The sequence below is a fragment of the Halyomorpha halys genome, unplaced genomic scaffold (assembly GCF_000696795.3).
Source record: "Halyomorpha halys isolate HHAL.00 unplaced genomic scaffold, Hhal_1.1 Scaffold868.1, whole genome shotgun sequence".
Taxonomy (NCBI): domain Eukaryota; kingdom Metazoa; phylum Arthropoda; class Insecta; order Hemiptera; family Pentatomidae; genus Halyomorpha; species Halyomorpha halys.
This window is the reverse complement of record NW_027108945.1, coordinates 549,766-570,358: the sequence shown is the minus strand read 5'-3', so window position 1 is coordinate 570,358 and position 20,593 is coordinate 549,766. Positions and strand designations below refer to the sequence as shown.

General features: G+C 31.0%; 1 protein-coding gene across 2 annotated transcripts in view; it reads right to left on the bottom strand.

Moving 5' to 3' along the window:
- Window positions 1-20,593, bottom strand: part of Ets65A (DNA-binding protein D-ETS-3) — a 168,292-nt gene that overhangs the window by 28,876 nt on the left and 118,823 nt on the right. For both annotated transcript variants that reach the window (XM_014430238.2, XM_014430239.2), the window contains 2 exons: window positions 9,422-9,469; window positions 2,320-2,509 (listed from right to left, as the gene is read on the bottom strand). In XM_014430238.2, the coding sequence (XP_014285724.1) occupies window positions 2,320-2,509; window positions 9,422-9,469 (238 nt within the window). The remainder of the gene's footprint in view (window positions 1-2,319; window positions 2,510-9,421; window positions 9,470-20,593) is intronic.

Genomic DNA, 20,593 nt, shown 5'->3' with positions numbered 1-20,593 from the left:
ACAGTCCTGAGCCGAGATGTGGCAAACAATAGGTCTATTGTTTATCGTCAAAGGGAGACCGCGATCCTCACTGTACGAAGTCTAAGAGACAACTGTTTTCTATATGGTGTCCCATATATCAAATTTGTTTGTATCCTTTCTTCGGGCATCCTCTCAACGTGTCATGTCCATCTTATTCATAGTGTATTATAATCACTAAAGCCACAATGTTGGGTTCCTCAAACAGATCCATCAGGTCCTCATTCCTTCTTCTTCTCAAAATCTCATTCTACGAAATTTTCTGTTCTTGTAAGAGCCATGTTTCACAACCACAGATTACTCTACTGGCCTTATGATGGTTTAGTAGATGACCACTTTCATTCTTTTAGAGAGAGCTCTAAACTTTTTTTAGTAAGTTAGCAAATTTTTTTGCCGTGAGAAATAACATCTAATTCCTGCTGCCATCTTGGCCTTTATTTCGCTATCTACTTTGTTGTCTTCTGCAACCAGGCTTCTTAAGCTTTGGTCTCTGAATGTTTGTTTGGTATTCACTTCCTTAGGCTCCTCTTCAACTTTTCGTGTACACAATGTCATCATCTTCATTAAGACTTAAGCTTACTTATTTTCTTAGATTTTAAAACTCTTTGATTCGAAACTAGTACTTTTTTTTTTTATTTTGAGTAGTAAAAGTTTTAATTCAGCGTCATTTGAAATTTTTATCAATGAATATGGAAAAATTCATAAACTTAATTGTTTATTCTGTCATGTATTCTGGCAATAAACAACAAATCATCATTGGAAGTATAATTTTTCATTAAACATTTTTAAACAGAAAATACATATTTAAAGTAATGTAGAATGTTACGTTTTCGCTGAAATCGACTTGCCGGAAGTGCCAATACATGATATCATATGTTTTTAAAAATGTATGTATTTTCCTCGAAAAACGGCTCTAATGATTCTGATTATTATTTTTTTTTTATCATGTATCGGCCACTAAGGATCGCGTGCATATCAATGGTTTGGGTTCTTTGGGAGTCTTGATTTTCTTTCTTCCCATCGCAGTTCCATGATTCTCGACTGCTTTTCTTTCTTTTATTCGGACCACTTCGTACCCCTTTTTTTTTTCCTCTTCCAATATTGGTGAGATTTTTCAATGTTTTCCTATACGTATCTCTACCTAGATATTCGGTATCTGAATTTTTAAGTCTCTTTAATTCCTCTCTCATTAGCCTCGTGTATCCTCCCATGTTTTTGTAGCTAAAAATTTTGTTAGAGATCTCCTTGTTCAATCTTTCCTCCTTCATCCTTTTCATGTGCCCATAGAACATCAGCTTTCTGAATCTCATCTCGGTTTTCTGGGCCCATAGATTTTTCTTAAGATCCCTCTATCTATTTTTAGCAACTCTTCCAAGTTTGGTAAGCATGTGGTCTCCACCGCGTATAAAATAACAGGCCTTATCACAACGTTGTAATGCCTTTGCATTGGAGGAGAAGTTCTTCTTATTGTAAATTTCACTTTTTTGAAAACTTGAATTTTCTAATTTGGTGGTTTTCTATCGGATGCTCTCTTTCTCATAACAACTGTGACAAATTATTTCCCTCAAGAACTTACATTTTCTGTTCACTTTTATTTTTCCATATTCAGTATTTACTGTTTTATGTCATTATATGAATATTTTTTTATTTTATATCATTATGTCATCATTATCATTAGATTAAATTTATTATATCAATGTTTAATTAAATGGCTTTTAATGTCAGGCAGGTCCTATTCTCATTAAAATAGCCTGGCAGGGCTTACATGCAGACTAATCAAAATGTCTTCTTCTAAAGTATCATTAATTGTGTTTTTTTGAGCTAATCAACCACCTCTCATAGTTAATAGCAATAACAAATAGGATAATATAAACTATAAAATAATTTAATAGTTAATTATAGGGGAAAAATGAGAAATATTTTCCAAGATTTAAAATAAATTTCAAGGTATAAGGGGAGTAATACAGAGGTATAGCATACAACAGGAATGCTAAAAATTAATATATAAGATAAGGTGTATTAACAAAAAACGCATAAATGAAATTTTTAATGTTTTCGTGTTTCCATGGTTCCTATGGAAATAGCCAGAATTTTGCATTTTATATGTAGTAAGGCGAAGTATTTCCACCTTAATATATTGCTGTTTTGAAACGAGTAAGGATTAATGTCTGCTATCATTATGATCGATAATTGGAAGTTGTGTGATTCGAGCACCGAACCGGATTTTAACTTATACGATACCTATTCATGAAAGAAAAAATAGCTTCAGTAAATCCTGGTAATTATAATAAGGTGACATACCTTAGTGCCCTGCTCAGCTTGTCGTAGTTCATGTTGGGCTTTGATTTGCGTTCTCCCCAACGGCGTGCAACTTCGTCCGGATCGGTGAGTTTGAACTCTCCGTTGGTGCCCTCCCAGGTGATGCAATTGGCGTTGCTTGAGTCCGATAGGAGCTCCAGGAGGAACTGCCACAGCTGGATCTGACCAGAACCTGAGGATAACACATAAGTCCTTAAGATCATGATGAATATTGATGGTAAAAAAAATTATAGTTTAAAGAAAATAACAATTAAAACACAATTTCTTCAAAAACTCAATTGTCAATTGTTACCACAAGTTCAATTGAAGATAACAGATTTATTTGAAATAAATAATAGATACGAGTAAATTGAAGATACGAGTGGATGAAAGTGTTATGTAACATACCTATAAATTTCATGAAACTAAAATTTAATAATTTTTTCTCCCGTTTTAGACTGGAAAATCCAGTTCTTAAATTCTGAACACTATCATAATTTAAGGTTTAGAAAAATAAAAGTGCTATATTGAAAGGAGTATTCAAAATATTATTCAAAGTCTAAATCCCTATTTTTCCTGGAGAGAATGTAACATCACACTCTCACTCCTTCAATTTTCAATTAGTTGCCACCTTACTAGAAATTAAAGTTAGTAAATAGACAAAGGTTCGAAATAATAAATATCCTAACTCAGTTGGTTTAATTAGTAAGCTATGAAACATTTAATAAAGTCCGAATAAATTACCATCATCATGATATGTTTGAGGTTCATTTAGGTTGTCTCGTCCTAGTTTCATTCAAATTAGCATAAGCATAAAAAAAGTATTTCTTACTGAAAAAGGTTTAACTCTAGTAAAATAATGGAGTTAGGTTGCATTGAAGATTCGGTACTGTTTGGTGAAGATGTATTAACAATTATCTACTACAAATGTGGATAACATTCAGTAAAGAACTGGTTCTCAAAATAAATATGGTAAAAAAAATATACCAATAGTCTTAAAAACCGCTATTTCTGCGTTTATTTTTATTCAACACGTTTGTACACGAGATGAAATTAATGTTTCTGGATAATACAAGGATTGGGGCCGCCCATAGCTCAGTGGTTAAGACACAGTCTTACCAATTTGATGTTTATTGGCGGTGCCGGTTCGAATCCGGCCTGGGACGTCGACTTTTTTCATTGCGTGGCGGTCCCATAAAATGAAGAACTTTGACCCCCAACCATGGTTAGGCAGTATAGGACTCCAATGGGAGTCTTGGCCGGAAAAAAAAAAAAATACAAGGATTGAGAGAAAAAAAATTTAAGAGGAAATAAAGGTTCCTTGGAATGTTGGAATATTCTTCTACTTATTCACACTTTCTTACTGAGTAAAAATGGAAACTAAATGAACAAACTATATATCTTCTGATCAAATTTAATAACATTAAGTCCGGTTAAAACTTTATCGAACCATGTAACTACAACTAGGTCTTAAATTTTTAATTGTATAACTAACTACAATACAATAGTTCCCAACAGAATAAATGAATCGGTGATTTAAGTGACCGCATATGTCATAGTGACTAAATATTTGGAAACAACCTTATAAATCAGATAAGTCATAAGTCTAACCAAAACAAGAGATGGTAAAAATAATTATGTGACAAATTGAGACCACAGTCATTTTGGTTATATTCTGTAATTTAGAATCTAATAAAATATAAATAAAACATTGTTTGATCATTTTTTGAATCATCATTATATCATTTTTATTAATTCCAATCAGAGGATACTTTATGGTTTATTGGAGAATTTATATTTTGTTATCTTTTTAATTTTACGTTTGAGGTTTCTAATATTCATATAAATCTCTTAAATATGATTTTTTTTTTTACATTAACACAAAATATGTTTATAATATCCATTTTAACTTTGAACTTATGTGAACGTTATTTTCTTTTGGCATTTTTGTGAATTAATATTGTTTCACTTTTTTCCATTTTATTATTGTTGTAGAACACCTTTATGATGTTTTATTATTATTAATTTAAAAATTTTGTGTTTACTCTAAGGCACTAAAGCCCATTTTCTTTTCCTGTTATATAATTCTAAAATAGAGAGGGGAGAGTAACACTACAAGTTACAACTTTATTCTAACCAGAGTGGAAAGATCCAGTTTACTTTCCGTAGGACTGCAACGAAATAATGTTCATCTCTTCCAGCCCTGAATCGATCCGACACCGCTGCTGTTTCGAGTTTGCTAAGGTGACGCCTTAAGGTGAAAATACTTGTTAAGGTGACAAAATCACCAGCAGCGGCCTCAAATTTGGAGGTGAAAAATGATTAAAAATAGATAATGCTGGTAACTTCATATTTAGCTAGTTTGAAGTTGATGGTCCCTTTGACCCCTAAAGCCGATATTTTCACACATAAATCTGAGGAGCTAACAAGACCTGACAGAGAGTTTTGGCAGAGAGTGGCGACACTTTTTGTAGCCAATGAAGGATGAAATGTGAAAGAAGGCAGCGACCCTAACAAGAGAGTGGCTCCACGGATTAGAGAGCCTTCAGGGTAGATCGCTCGGAAGAGGCAAATAGCCCTGAGTCACATCCCCTCTCTCTCCCCTTCCCCGATGCCTTATTATTGGCCCATTTGATAGCTATTATAATCAATAGTCTCTTATAACAATAACTGTTAATGTCCTTTGTGCTCATCTTGAGGGGGTCATGGTTGGGTCACCCATTTCCTTTGGAATTTTAAATAAGGAAACAAACCCATTGTTCTATTATTAATGCATAAGTTAATGAGAGGAAATAATGTATAAATTATTTAATCTATATTTTTATTATGTACAATAGCACACAATAAAATATACACCACATAGTTTATTATCGACTTAAATAAATATTACTAAGTAAAACAGTTCCAAAGAATTTTCAAGGGACGTTACGAGTTAAGTACGTGAAATACGTGAAAAGTACTGAAAATAAGAATTACTTATTGAATCTTAGGAATCGAAATAGTAAAGGAACAGTTTGATGGATGAGCACTTTAGAGTGAAGATCCCCGAGTGCCTGATTCAGAACGTTGTGGGTTCGATTCCCACCATATTGACCATCTCTTCAAATTAAATGATATTTCAATGGATAGCTATTTAAGCATTTCATACAATCTAATTTTCCAATTCCCTTATTATTTCAACCAATGTCATTCCTTAAAAGTTTTTGTTAAATAAATATTTTTTTTTAGAAAAAGATAATACTATTCAAAACGACAGTGGGTGGTCTGTATCACCCCTCAGCAGAAACGTTAAGTTTTTTTAAGGAGGGAAAACGTGGTTTACTTGGAAAATCACTAATACAAATATAAATCTATAAGGATTCAGATAGGAAGGTGAAGTTAGTGGTATTAAACTATATGTTATAGTTTTCAAATAACGATCTCTCCCTCGATTACTGACAATTCCTCTCGAAAAAACGTTTATATAAAATTAAACGGATTAATTGCAAAAAATTATAATAGTAATAACAGATTATATTTCTAAACTGGTATGAACCAATTAGATTATTGTAAAGATTTATTACCCCCTGCATTCAGTTTATCTGCAAACGACAGGCCGCCGAAAACCCGATATTGTTGAAATACGAGCCAGCGTAGCTTTGTATTCCGGTAGTATCTAATGTAGATCTGCTGTTCATTAATCCAAATAAAAGAGAACAGGCACAGATGAATTGTCGACTGGGTGTTGAGAATAAAAATAAAAACAAAAAATATGAGGGATGGTTGCAGGTGTGTTCTCTATTACCCCAGCCACCCCCTGGTCAGAGCCCCTATTTCATTTTTAACTGGCTTTTTGACATTTCCATCCCCGACAGGGCTCACAATACACCAGCCCGGCTCAGCTTTTTTAATTCCTATCCCAAAATTGAAACCCATTATTTATTGGGATTTTGATTTTATTATTTTTTTTTTTTTTATTCCCATCCGTCATCTGGATAAGATCGCAATGCTGGTTATCTAACGACTCTTCCATTTGAGCGGGAAAAATAGAGGCGGGATAAATCGGCTTCACAAATTCACTCTGCGCTCGGGGTCGTTGCCTCGGAGTCACGCTAAATCCCTGTTATGGAAATCCGAATAACTTAATTTAATTTTAATATTTCAAAACACTTAGTTATTACGATAGTAAACACGGTAGCGAATCATGATCCCAACGATAAATTAAGCAAAGTTGTTTGACATGACAAACTAGATAACAAAAAAGTATATAAATATGCAAATAATTTAACATTTTATTTTTGTTTTAATTCATTTAATGTATTTTGATTGAATTACTTAATTTATGAAAAGTATAAAAAGTCTGATTTTTTTTTTTAAATATAACATTACTAAAACATGTTAATATTGTAGTATAGTGCCTATTTTTGGTTATTTTATAATAAGTAGGGCATGAAGGTAGTTACAGTTAAATACTTAAGCAATGAAATATGCTGCCACATTTACGAGTTGATATCTGAAGTTTACATCAAACCTTTAATGCGTGGATTGCATTAAGTTTAACCGGCAAAAAAAACAATATTTTTTCGAGGTATTGCAATAGGTTTTTTGTTTTGTTTGTGTTTGTTGTTGTTACAAATTATAGATGTACTAATTGCCTAAAACATTTTACTAATTTAATCTGAAATATTATTTTTTTTACATTTGTAACAAGCCTTATAAATCCAATCAAGGAGTAACGTTTAATTTTTGAGGAATAATTACCAACATTATTATTATACAACAATTATACTTGAAGATATCCAACGCAAATATATATATATTTTTTAAGCTAGTAAATATATCTCGAATATGTATAAAAATATCATTTCAAAAATATTTTCTTGGTAGATATCTTTGGAACGCAGCCGACCGCCGGTGCACAATACTCCTTATGAAATATTAAAACAAATTTCAGCTGCGTTCGATTGCAACTGTGTGTGGTCTTATTTTGTAAAAAAATAACAACAACAAGAAAAACTCTGGTTTATATTTGTTTATATTTTTGAAGGTTTAAAATGGAAGATTAGTGACCGCTAAGCAAACATTCAGAAACAAGATAAAAGAGGTGTTTTGTTCATTATCAATAATTTCACAAAACATTTGTGGATATATTTTTTAAGTAGATACGGAAAGGTGAGTATGTTAGGAAATTATTAAGAATAATTTTAGAGACTGCGAAAAATTGAAAAAAAAAAAACAATCATTTTATCAAAGGAACTTTCATGCTTTATTTTAACCGAAGGTTGCAGGAAGCTCATAGGAATAAAAGAGATATGTACAAAAAAAAGGTAAAGAACTAATTTCTATTCTTTACTTACGAAAGGTTAAAATTAAAGGGGGTCATTATAACTGGATTAATAAGGCATTGTTAATATAGAGGAAATAAAATTATATATAAATATTTAGTATGTTCTCTCCTAACATCGTGTACCCACAGGTAGCCTATTAGGTAGAACTGGCTCTAGTTGTATACCAGGATGTAGCACTTTTCCAAAAATAGTTAACCCCTTAACGCAGTTTTTTTTAAAAAGAAATTTAAGAAAAAATCAAATTTTTTTTTATGCAAAAACACATTTTAGAACATTGTCTTGGCACAAAAAAAAAATCAAAATTTTAATTTTAATTTTCAATATTGGTCATAATACCTAGCTCTTTATGTAAACGTCGGCTAGTTTAGTTGTATAAACAGTGTTATTGCACAGAATAAATGATTGTTATTTTAAATTCTCTTCTCTATTCGAGTGTGAAAAAATATAGCAGCATAAAATACAACGCCTCTCGAATTAGTCCGTGTGTGCACAGTTTCGCCTGTTTAGCGCGCTCAAGCGTACAAGCTAAGGGGTTAAGGAACAGTTACAGTAAGTGGTATATCTCATAAGGTTTAAAATATCACCAGCACGATTTTTATATATTTTAAAGAGTAAACCGACGCATCATTCTGGATAAACCTCGTCTCAGTCATCGTTTTATTGAATATATTTTCTGAATTATTATGTCCCAAGAATGATGTACACATTTTTTTTTTTTTATCGGTACGACAATATAAAATAAAACTTTTTAAGAGTTAAACATCAGTGTAGCTAAACACTCGCCACTTTGGTTCAGAGATGTCGTTACGTGGTGATTGAGGGAGGAGTGATTTGAAAACCCGTTGAGAACATTGATAACCAACCTTCTTCTAACTTGAAAATTGTGGTAAAAGATAATTCAAAGACGTTAGTATAGTTAAAATTGCTGATAAACCCTATTTAGAGAGATCAGTCTTTCAAAAAGGCCTTTCAGAACATACTCCTCAAACCTCCTGTAAGTTAGAAAATCCATCCAAAAGAACTGGATTTTTTTTTTTTAATTTTACTTTTCTCTAATATTGGACTATTAATGAAACACGTTAATTGTGACTCCAATAGGTATAAAATAAAAAAAAAATTTTTAAAAACACGGTAAAAGGATCAAATAATGGCAATTATTGGTCAACTTCATGACTACTGGGACCGCCACAATCGTGGAACATTGTAACACACCTTAAATTCACCTATTCCCAAAAATTAAATAATATTCGGCAGAAAGACGACTCAGCTCTGAAGATGAAGAAACAAATTAATGCTTTAGATAAATCACAGCTGTCAATTTGCGTTTCTTCCATAGATAAACATGCTTCAACAGGTTCCATTTATTTTTGTTAAATATCGAAAATCCAAACAGTATACATATTTGACTTCAGACCTACTGAAATAAACTATTCTTCGAATATGTTTTATAACTAATAAATCCTATTATATTTAATAATTATAATATATAATGAAGTATAACATTATAAAATTTTTAGAGCTATCAGCATTCAGGGAATGAGAACCGCCTAAATCGGGTAATAGATTTATACGATTTCTAAAAAGTATTTGATGCATTTGCTCGCTTCTTATTTGTGTCAATGACGCAGGCCCGGTGCATGTAGCCTGTATACATAACGAGACATGCAAACAGAAAGGACAGTTAACGAACGTCGCAATTAAAGAGTTGTGCGGGTTGGTTAAACAAGAGCGGTGCATATTTATGAACGTCCTGCCCTGCTATATGCTAATCGTCTTACCTGAGCTGGCCAGTCGGCTGCTCGTCGGCCCGAACATCTGGTACGGATCTGCAACAAAAATAATTACATCTGTTAGTAACTAACATATAAACTAAAAAATATTGCTTTATAAAAATCACAGCATGTAAAATTTTAGTTTTTATTATATATACTTTTAATATACAATATTTAATAAATACACTATTCATCAATATTTTATCTTCATATTTCCTAAATCCTTTTTTATTTAAATATTTTGCCCAAACATATTAAAATAGTTAAGAATAATTCATTTTTATTTTCAGAGATCGTGATTTTCTGATTTTATGCAGCTCTTCAGACACATTTCTCATAGGAATGTTTTATTATTTTTAAATTACAAAATGAAATTCGTATTTTTGTGTAGTTTTAAACTAAACATTATCATACAATTTTCTATAATATAAAATGTATCTGAAAGACAGCGAAGTATCACCAGAATATTTCATTTTCATCTGTGGTTTTATCTGTAACAACATAGGCCTGTTTCATAACGAAGTACGAAATACTGCTTTTAGTTTCCCTAACTTTTACAATGCCATATTGTAATTTTTTTACTGTTAACCATTATGAAACCAAAGTACTTGTACTTTGTAGTTTGTATACTTGTATTATAGTACAAGAGCCCAAGAGGAGAAAAAAGGCAGTTATCTTACCCCAATTTTTGATTACATTAATGAAAAGTATGTATAATTAATAGTCAAAATTCATGAGTCCGCCAAGTATAAGTAGGGGGAATGAAAAATGGCGGCTGTATCAAAGTGATAAAAAAAGCTAATTTTTGATTCGGAGCTCTATATCTTAAAAAGTAGGAATGACACAAGAAAACCTAAGAGAACGTCATTTAAAGAAGAGTAAATTTGCTAAAATATGAGCCCTAAAAAAGTTATTTATGTTGAATAGTTTTCGAGATATGGCTTTTTAATGAAAAGCAACGTTTCATAAAAATGTTGTTTGGGACGTACTGACAGATCAGTAGTTAGTGAATTTATTTTGAAAAATTTATATCTCAAAAACCATTTGTCCAAGATGTTTATTAGCACTCAAATTAAAGCTAGTTTAATGAGCTATAATGTATTTTATGATGTTTATCTTCGTAGGAGTAATAGTTTACATGAAATTTGCTAAAATAAATTGATTTATTTTTTGTTATTATTTATTTTTCGTACAAATTTTCATTTGCCAAATTCATATTCATATGTGAATATCATAAAAACTACTACCTCTACGAAGATAAGTGTCATAAAGTACTTTATAGTAAGTTAAATTTCCTTTATTTTGAGTGTTGGCAGACATATGTGCGTCTTATGGATCTAGAGATATATTTTTCAAAAATCCATCACTTTATGCGAACAACTAGAAATTAACATTTTGTGAGTTTATTTTGTCAAATATCATAAAAACTACTACTCCTACAAACATAAACATAATTGACTATTTTGTAGTCAATTTAACTAGCTTTAATTTGAGCGCTGGCAGACATCTTTACGTCCAATGGTTCCTGAAATGAAGTTTTTCATAAATCAAACTTATTTTCCGAACAACAATAAACCAATTTATTTTAGCAAATATCATGAAAACTACTATTCCTACGAAGGTAAAGGTCATAAACTTCTTTATAGTCCATTAAACTAGCTTTAATTTGAGTGCTAATAGACATCTGTACGTCACATAGTTCCTGAGATATAGAATTATCAAATTAAATTAACTAACTACTAATCTTTCAGTAGATTTTTAAGAAATTTTGCTTTTTAAAAAGTTATATCTCGAGAACTATTGGACGTAAATAGCTCTTTTAGGGCTAATATTTCAGCAAATTTACTCTTCTTTAAATAATGTTCTCTTAGGTTTTCTAGTGTTGTTGGTAGTTTTTAAGATATAGAGCTCCGAATGAAAAATTAGTGTTTTTTTTAAGGTTTTGAAACAGCCTCCACTTTTTATTCCCCCTACCTATACTTGGCAGACTCATCAGTTTTGATTAGAAATTATACATTATTTTCATTAGAGTAATCAAAAATCGGGTGAGATAACTACCTTTTTTTCTTCTCGGCTCTTGTACTACTTTTAGCTCTCATTATGAAATAGGATCCAAGTTGAAAAAAATATATATAATCTTTCTATTTTATAAGAAAATATTTAAAAATTGTATATTTAATTTACAATTCTTAGGATTAGATTGTTCTAATTTGATTAAATAAATCTCATATATCTCTCTTCGACCCTTTGAGATTTATCCATTAGTTTATTCCTTTTATATTGTAAGCTTAATATTGAAACTTTCCTTTCGCAGTTAAACCTTCCAAATGTTTTTATTTTTATGTATGACAGTTTGTCTCAAGAATGGAAAGTAATGATAATGGTGTTCATTCATACCGTAGTACAAAAAATATAATTAAAATAAGAAAAACAAATAAGGTGAAATAGACAACATAAACAGTTATATACTAGATTTCCACTCAGCTGGAGGACTTCAACCAAACCTTATCTTCCCAATAGGGGAGGGAAAAATAGAAATACAGGAAATCTCTGAGCTATAACTATCAAAACTGGATCACTGACTTTGAAAGCCACTGAACACAAAGCATTATAGCCGAATAATTGAAGAATTTTACATTCCTAATATATTCCATGCAAAGTATAAAACTCTAAAAATAATTAGTGGGGTTCAGGTTATGTTATTTCCATTTGTGTAGCCGTCTCAATCCATCTTTCTCCGGAAAGAATATACTGCCACCATCCTTCTTTCTACTAGGTAATCGTAGACAAGAAGCCTTATAATTTTTTTACTTTCAGGTTTCAATTTAGTGAAAGCGAAATAACATGCTAGCTTCTTAACAAAATACAGATCCAAATAAATGTTTAATTTATCTTCTACGGTTTCATAATTATAATTTATGTACATAATGAATTCATTCAACTATTTTCTACTGATGTAAGCGGCTGATCCGTAATATCAGTTAAATATGAAGATTAGTCAATTATATTTATAGACATTTTTAGACTTATCTAAGATTATTAGAAAAATATAATGAAAAAAAAATCTAACATTATTTATAGTTTTCTTTGAACATAGTTTGTTTAAGCATTTTAAAGCGTACAAAAATATTCTGGTACCACAGAGCTACCTGGACACAGTTTTCCAGATGGCACAATACAGGAGGCAGTGGGAATGCAATTACAACCTATGTGAGGCAGGCAGTGCATACCTCGCCGCCATTAAGGCGAATATTCGCTTCGATCCGAGGCTCCCCGCTCATTTATCGGAACTAACTCGATTCACTGCTCCCCGCTGATTGCAAACTGATTGCTCTCCCTTCTCTATCTGTAGTCATTATATTTTATATATACCAATTATATCTTTATGTAATTTATATCAAGCATCCTTTAAATATATAATTGAAAAATTCTTTTTAAAAAAAATGTATACAAAACCGACCGTTCATTACATATTGTATACGTTCTTGTGTTTTAACTGAATTAGTCTTTCTCAAGCTCGTTAAAAGTAAATATAACATAAATATTCAAAAAATAATTTTTACAGGAATATATAAGTTCATCTATGTAGAAGAAAGTTAAAAAATGAAAATATTGAAATTATATCTAATATACCATTGCTTATACATTAATCTGTTTTGTAGTTTAAATCTCTTTTATATGCAAAGTTCGTGTTTGTCAATAATTTGATAGACTTCAGTCCCCCATTTTTTCTTCGCAAGTGAATTTAAGTTGACCTTGGACCAAGGTATATGGATAGCAAAATGTTGAGCAGCAACTTGTAAACTTTATAATTTGGAAAGCTCACCTATATCACAGCTTACCTATGATTACTGATTTTTGACGTACCATCTGTCGTTCAATTGTTTAATTCCAGGTTTCAAGTCAAGGAAATTGCCCGTTAGAGAGAATATGAACGGAAAGCTTCTATGGGAAGAGGAAAGGGAGAGTGGAGGAGGATATGTTATCCCTGCCCTACCAATTTGAAAACCGTAAAGTTATGAAATTCGACAGTCTGAAAAATTCTATTTAGAGAGGCCAGTATTCTAAAATATTTTTAGAAAAAGGGTGAACTTCAGGGAATATTCCAAAGACCTTCCTGTAAGTTTGGTAATCCGATCACACCTTTATTCATAGACATTGGCTATGTACAAAACAATGAGTTTTAATTGGAAGTTAAAATATCGAATTCCAATTCTGACCGTTGCATAAAAGCTAAATTTAATATTTACAATATAAAGGGTTGAGACAAGAATGTCTTAATTTAGAAGAAACTTAGAAATATGTACATAATGTTCCTTCGTTTCTTCAATATTTCTTTTACAAAACTATTAATTGTGATAGTTTGTCCAACACCATAGTTCCGATAAATGTTTCCTTAATATTCGAGAATATGAACCATATAAAACATTAAATAAAAATCCTGGAATTTTTATAACTGATTTACTAATCAACTTACACCATATGGCTTATTCTATTCTAACTCCAATTCCTTCTATTCTTTTATTAAAAAAAAGTAGCTAATTTCAACGTTTCGAGTTAGTTTAGTTTCATTATTAAAGAAAGATTCGGACCTACCGGTTGGAATTCACTTAAGTTAGGTCTTTTGTATAAGTTAATTTGTTCATTAACTAGTATTTAGATAATAAAAAAATACCCCTTAGGAACACAATAAATAACCTTGTATTTTAATGACTATTACTTCTCAATATGATCTAAGTAGTTGTTAAATATTAAATTAATTTAATAAATAAATAACAACTAAAATAAAAATAAATAATTATTAATTAATGTCCAATCTCTAGGTCATACCATAACTAATATCGCTGCATTGTAATTGCAACATGATTTGATACTTTAAAGCAAAACGAAAATGGAATTCAAAAAGTTGACAGATTCAGAAACAATAACACAACGCTGAAAAAATGTTATCAACAGGAAGGTTTTTTCGCACACGATATGACATTCATTCATTATAAACCGGAACAGAAATGACATGGAGATCAAAAAAGAGAGCTCAGCACTATTTAAAAAAAAAAAAAAAAAATGTGAATATCAGCAGAATGTTGACGATAACGGACGTGATCGCAAAGTTTAGCTTCGTGCAGGAACAGCAGACAAATTGAATCGGGAAGTACAATCTCCCACCTAGAGTTGAAAAACAAAACCGTACGGAATGAACTAGTAGTAGATATCAAAACAACTTTTCACTTGAGATGATGGTTAGTTCCTAAAATAGCTGATTAAATGGAAAACAAATGGGTTAGCAGAACACAATAGGTCAATATAATATTTGATAACCATTTATATACATTGTACTATAGTATACGATCTATATTATATCGATAGTATTTAAGTTTACTGTCGGATTGGTCTTTAATTAATAGGTAAATTAAACTTCAACGTCAAACTGCTTCAAAGTTTTGGATAAATCTGTTGTATTAATATGGTTATTAAATTGGAAATTAAATCATTGTGACATTGATCCATTTTAAGCTCTAAAACTAGGAGGATTATTAACTGTTTAGAATAGAATAGAAAATCAATTTTATTCTGAACAGAGTCTCTTCAGAATAACTTATAATTCTAACAGAATAACACGAACATGCTAAACAATCTAAGATGAAAGTAAAAATAAAAATAACTTATTTATACATAATGTACAAAATAAACAATTATAAAATTTGTAAACAAAATAAAACAAATTCTTATCCTCAGTCAAAATTAAAAGGCGTTTATCTGTTCATATGTATAAAAATTATCAACTTCTAATGATATCTATACAATGTCAAAAAGCAAATGAGTATAAAATTGGTAAACAAGAAAAAGGAAATAAAATAAGAAACAAACTCAATTCTTATTCTAAAATAAAAATAAAAGTAGGACAAAAGAACAGAATAGAGAAAAAATCTTATTAAAATATTATTGGCTTCGGATAATATTATATAATCGTAAAGATATCACAACTGTAAGCAAATAAAATAAATACTTATTCCATTAAAAAAATCCAAAGTCCTAAAGTTAAATAGAAGAGAAAATAACCGATTCATATAAAAGAAAAAAATTAACTTCTGATCCTAATTCTATTACGGTGTTATGGTTGGAGAGCATCGATTAGGAATGTAAAAAGGTATTGCAAAAGAAGGAACTTAAACAAAGATAGGGAAGAATCATGTCGGATATTTGGAGGGAATGAAATCCAGAAGGCATTGGAGCAGGCTAAAAAGGAACTTTGTTTCGGTTCGATGGAAAGAAATATATAGGAATGGTGAGTACAAGAGGGAATCTTGTTTCCTGGTAGTGGATAGAGGATTTGAAATAGAGGAGACTATGGATATAGAAAGGGTGCTGAGAAACATCTGAGAAAATATTGCCTACGGTTAAAGTGAGAGACTTTAATTCACCGCTTCAATCTGCTCTCCTGTTAAATCGAATGGCCTCCGGACTGTAGTTATAACATTAGTCAAAGTGGGGGAAAATAAGTGAGGATACAAAGAGCTTAAGTTTGGGCTGTGGGAGTAGGTGGCAGAACCCCGAAATAGATTATGTGTACTAATACATCAATATGAGGCGAAAATAGGGTTCCAGGATAGGGTTTGGTCAATATTCAGAAACACGTTTTTAACAGGGTAGCTAAAAGTGATAGGGTCAGCATTAACGATTAGAGCAGGACCGTAGAATCTGAGGAGGGAATGGGAACCTATAATAATGGCCTGAGTTTTCGTAGTGTTCAGTCTTAATTTTTAAAATTTACCGAGGCATTGATCCTATCCAGGTCTTTGCTAAGAATAACTCAGAGGGGGGAAGGATATATAGGCTTGAAGGCGTCAGCGTACATGGGTAGGGACAGTAGTGAATAGAATTATAAAGATCATAAATATAGGAATTGAACAGGAGGGGAGGGACATTCGAAACCTAAGCTATTCCTCAGGACAGAGTAAGGAATAAGGATAGGGGTAGATTAGAAATTACAACTGCTTGAGTTCATCATTAAAAAGGAATGGTTACAGTCGAAGAATGGAACTGTTTGATAAGGATAGTGATTTTAATTCGGTAATTATTGAATGGTCCAGGGAATCAAAACCTATAGAGAAGTCCAGGAGTATTAGTACAGATATTTTTTTTTCATAGCAGTATGTATCGAAAGTATTTTTGACCAGAGCATATTGTGTAGAAAAACCGGAACTGAAACCTGATAGGAGAGTGTCGAGTGAATTCAGATTATCGGGTTTCTTCAAGGAAAATATATGTTTGTGATTAAACGATTCTTTCAACCAGTTTGAAAAGATTGGAGAGGACGGCGCTGGTTTTTGGGAGATATAGGGCTGGTAATTTTGGACTGAGGCTTTTTCTTGGAAGTAGGAAAATCCTAATTTTGGAGAGAAACGTTAGAAATAAAAAGAAGGACCACCAAGATTTTATTTTTAAGTTTGACGAGTATTCCATCTAATCCTATTGGGTTTGTGTGAGATTTTGTTAAGGATGAAATCAGGTCGGTAGGAGAAATGCAAGAAAAATAAATTGATCACAATAAAATATTTAGGAAAAGTGGGAAGGAATGGTAGATGAAGTAGATAACAAGAATGAATTGAGATCGCCTGATGAAACAAGGAAGACTGATGAGGAAGTAGATTTTCAGAGAGAATGTTTTCGTAGAAGTTGCTAATAGAGTTTATTTATATATAAGTTAATATTAATTTCAACCATTAACACAAATTCAAAAATAATTTTATTTATTTGTATTTACATACGAACAGTTAAATTTTGATAATATTCATGAAATCTATAAAATACAATGATAATCTAAACTTTCAATTTTTACAAAGTTTACTTTTGTTTAAAAAAAAATAATATTTCAAATTTTAAGTGATATTAACAAACTTTTATCCAGTTGTTACTGAGTAACAACAACCCATACCGTTAAAAATTAAAAGTAATAAAATATATTACTTTATTTATAAATTATACAATACTTAAACATTCTTGAGAATGTGTGATGTATATAAAAGGCCAACTTAAATATATGCTTATTATCCTTCCTTAATATCAGTAATAAAAGTATCTTTTAAAGTGATATAATATGCCTCAACTCGCAGTTGTTTGGTGTCACATATTATATGTAATATCGATATACTTAGATACACACGCGAAAAAGATTATCAACAATTTCCGCTTCTTATAGCAATAGGAAACACGTGAGTCACGCAAGTAACACGCTAATCACTCGCGGCACACTCCGGATTCGAAGTTAATTCCATTCGCATAATTAGTTTATTTGTTGTATAATTAGTTCGGGCATTTTCAACCGTTCCACTTTGTATCGCCACGAACCACGGGAAATGTAATAAGCATAGCAGATGAACATAAGAGATAATAGCATGACTTCAGCTGGTTTGTTCAATCAATTTCAATATCTGTGTTGGCTATTAAAGATTAAAATTTCAAAGTCATATTTTAAGAGTGACTTGCTAACACCAATGGAAGAGGAAATATTAATGGAAAAAAATGTTTATTTTTATTTCAAAACAAATGCACTAACTCACAAAGCATCTTATTCCTTGGTAATAGACAAAAAATAAAATGACGAAACCATCTCCTTATGCAGGGTGTAAAACAGTGGAATATCGAAACAATGCTTGTTTGATTTTAATTATATGTGCACAAAAACATTAGTTAGCAAAGTTAAATATTATTTGTAATCCACAAGTCAGTAAAAAAGGTTGGAAATAAACACACTATTTACATCCAAAGAAATTTTATAAAAAAAATGATTTATTATATTCATCTGAATCATAATTATAATAAAAAAAAGTCAGTAAATCGGTGGAGAGTTATATTGACCTAGGACCTCGTGTGGTAATATGAAGCTTGGCGCCAAATTACAAAAAAAAACAAAAAAAACATTATATAATCAACACCAGAAAATATAATCGATAAAATTTCATTCGATAGACTTTTATTTATTAATTACAACCCTTTCCCACTGTTTAGATGCAGAAAATTGATAGTTTTATTTTTGTTATCTTAAAAACCTTTTTTTTATTTTATTTTCAGATGCGCATCTGTCAAACACAAGGATGAAAATCGACAGTTTTCCTGAATGCAACATTAAACAACTGGTGGCATTTAAGGCACCCAGCGGTACCTCTTCTCTGCTTTTTCTTACTTTTCCATGCAAGTAGGTCTCTCATCCATGTTCGTTTATGGCCTCCTTCATCCTTATAGTCTCAAGCTTGTGAGTTGTGGCTGTTTGTCGGTTTAGCGTATTTTAGTGTCCCAATAAATTTTCATGAAAACGTTTGTAATTGGTTCGAATTTAATCGGTGACTGGAATTTTTAAATCAGTATGTAAGGTCTTTTTATTAACGTACCATGGTACCATTAACGTACCATGGTGGATTAGTGATATTTCATAATGTTTTAGATTGAAAATAATGTATTCGTTTGATATGAGTCTCTTTAGCGATTTCATAAACATTTTTGTTTTAAGAGATCAGAAGAGACGTGATTTTTTTTCCCACCATATCTTAGCTCCACCAACTGATTTTTCGCGTGCCTACGTTTACCGAAACATTTTTATTAGCATAACATTTTCTAAAGAATATGCTAAAAAAATAATGTTGTTCATCCAAATCAGTCATTCTAACCACTGTGAAATGGTGGAAGGTTAATAAAAGGATTTTTTCTGAGATTTTAAATTTTTATTTTTGTTTTAATATCTTTATTGAAATTTACAACTGCATATTATATTATACATTTAGTAAATTTTATCTCAGTTATAATGGAGTGAAACAGTCGTGTAGAGAAACTAGAAGGTAGCATACTAATAGAATTTACATAAAACGTTAAAACTTAAATTTTGATGAGATGTTCATTTGGTTGACTACAACGTTTCATTATTAAAAATAAATATCCATTCAATTTCATCTCTTTCTTAGACGAAATTGATGAGTAAAATATTATAGCTATTACACAGAAACTCGGAATAATGTTTCTAAATTAAATTTATTTTATTTAATATTGTTAAATTCTAATTTTTAAGACAGTAAAATGCATAGTTTTTTTATTAAAATAATAAACAAAAAGCAAGGTGAGAATAGAAAACATAAAAAATAAATGAAAACGTATACACAAAATATTTTATTATTATACACAAACTATTGAAATCTTAATTTCACTATTTGAACTGGTCAGCTATATAAACTTAACCTTGGTCGATAACGTATTTAATTTAATAATTTAATGTAGGAACTATTTTCTCTTTTAAATTCTCATAAAAGCTTAGTGAAGTTTGTATAGAAATTATAAAATCCCTCACAAATCTATTTTGCTTCAGTGCTTGAACTACAACTTCTTAATTCAGTCGTCTTCATAAAACTAATAAAACGTGATGCTTCCACTAAAACATAAAAAATCCACAGACGTAACTGGACTCGAACCCATATATCCATTGTGAGTAGAACAACAAGTAAATATTACAGGGCGAAGGGGATCATAGTTATTTAGTAAAAATCATTTCATAAAAAGGAAGTGTTCATTTCATGAGGATAATAAACCTGAAGAATTATGCAATGAGAAGGCACTAAATCACAATAATGAGAGCATAAGCACCCCAAGGAAAGGCTAAATATCCCGCGAAAAATATAATAATAACGACCGCACATAATTCAAGGCTATTCAAGAGGCGCATAAAAGGGACCCTTAATGAAGAAAAATAATTCTAGGGATCTCGACCGAGGGAATTAGTGGATGGCTGGGGAGGAGTCGACTATGCTAATGTCTTCTAAGGGTATTCAGTTCCGTAGGGTCTATAATGGATAACAATAACACTGAATATTATTAAAGATCAGGAGATTAGTAATTGGAATAGTTATCATTAGACAGTTTAGAATCACAATCAAACAATTCCTTGAATATTATTTGATCGAGAGGACACTCGAACTCAGGTGACAAAAGAGAGCTCTATCACGACCAGGAAGAGAGAGGAAAGTGAGTCGGAAATCAAATGAAAAAATCTTTCATGAGAATGGTATTCTCAAGAGATTCTCATGAAATCACGATTTATTTCTAATTAAAGGTGTCAAACTTTTGGAGTGAGGGATATTTTGTTTTATTTAGGACTTCTAATTGGTACTAACTTTGGTTTTTATTTTATGAAAA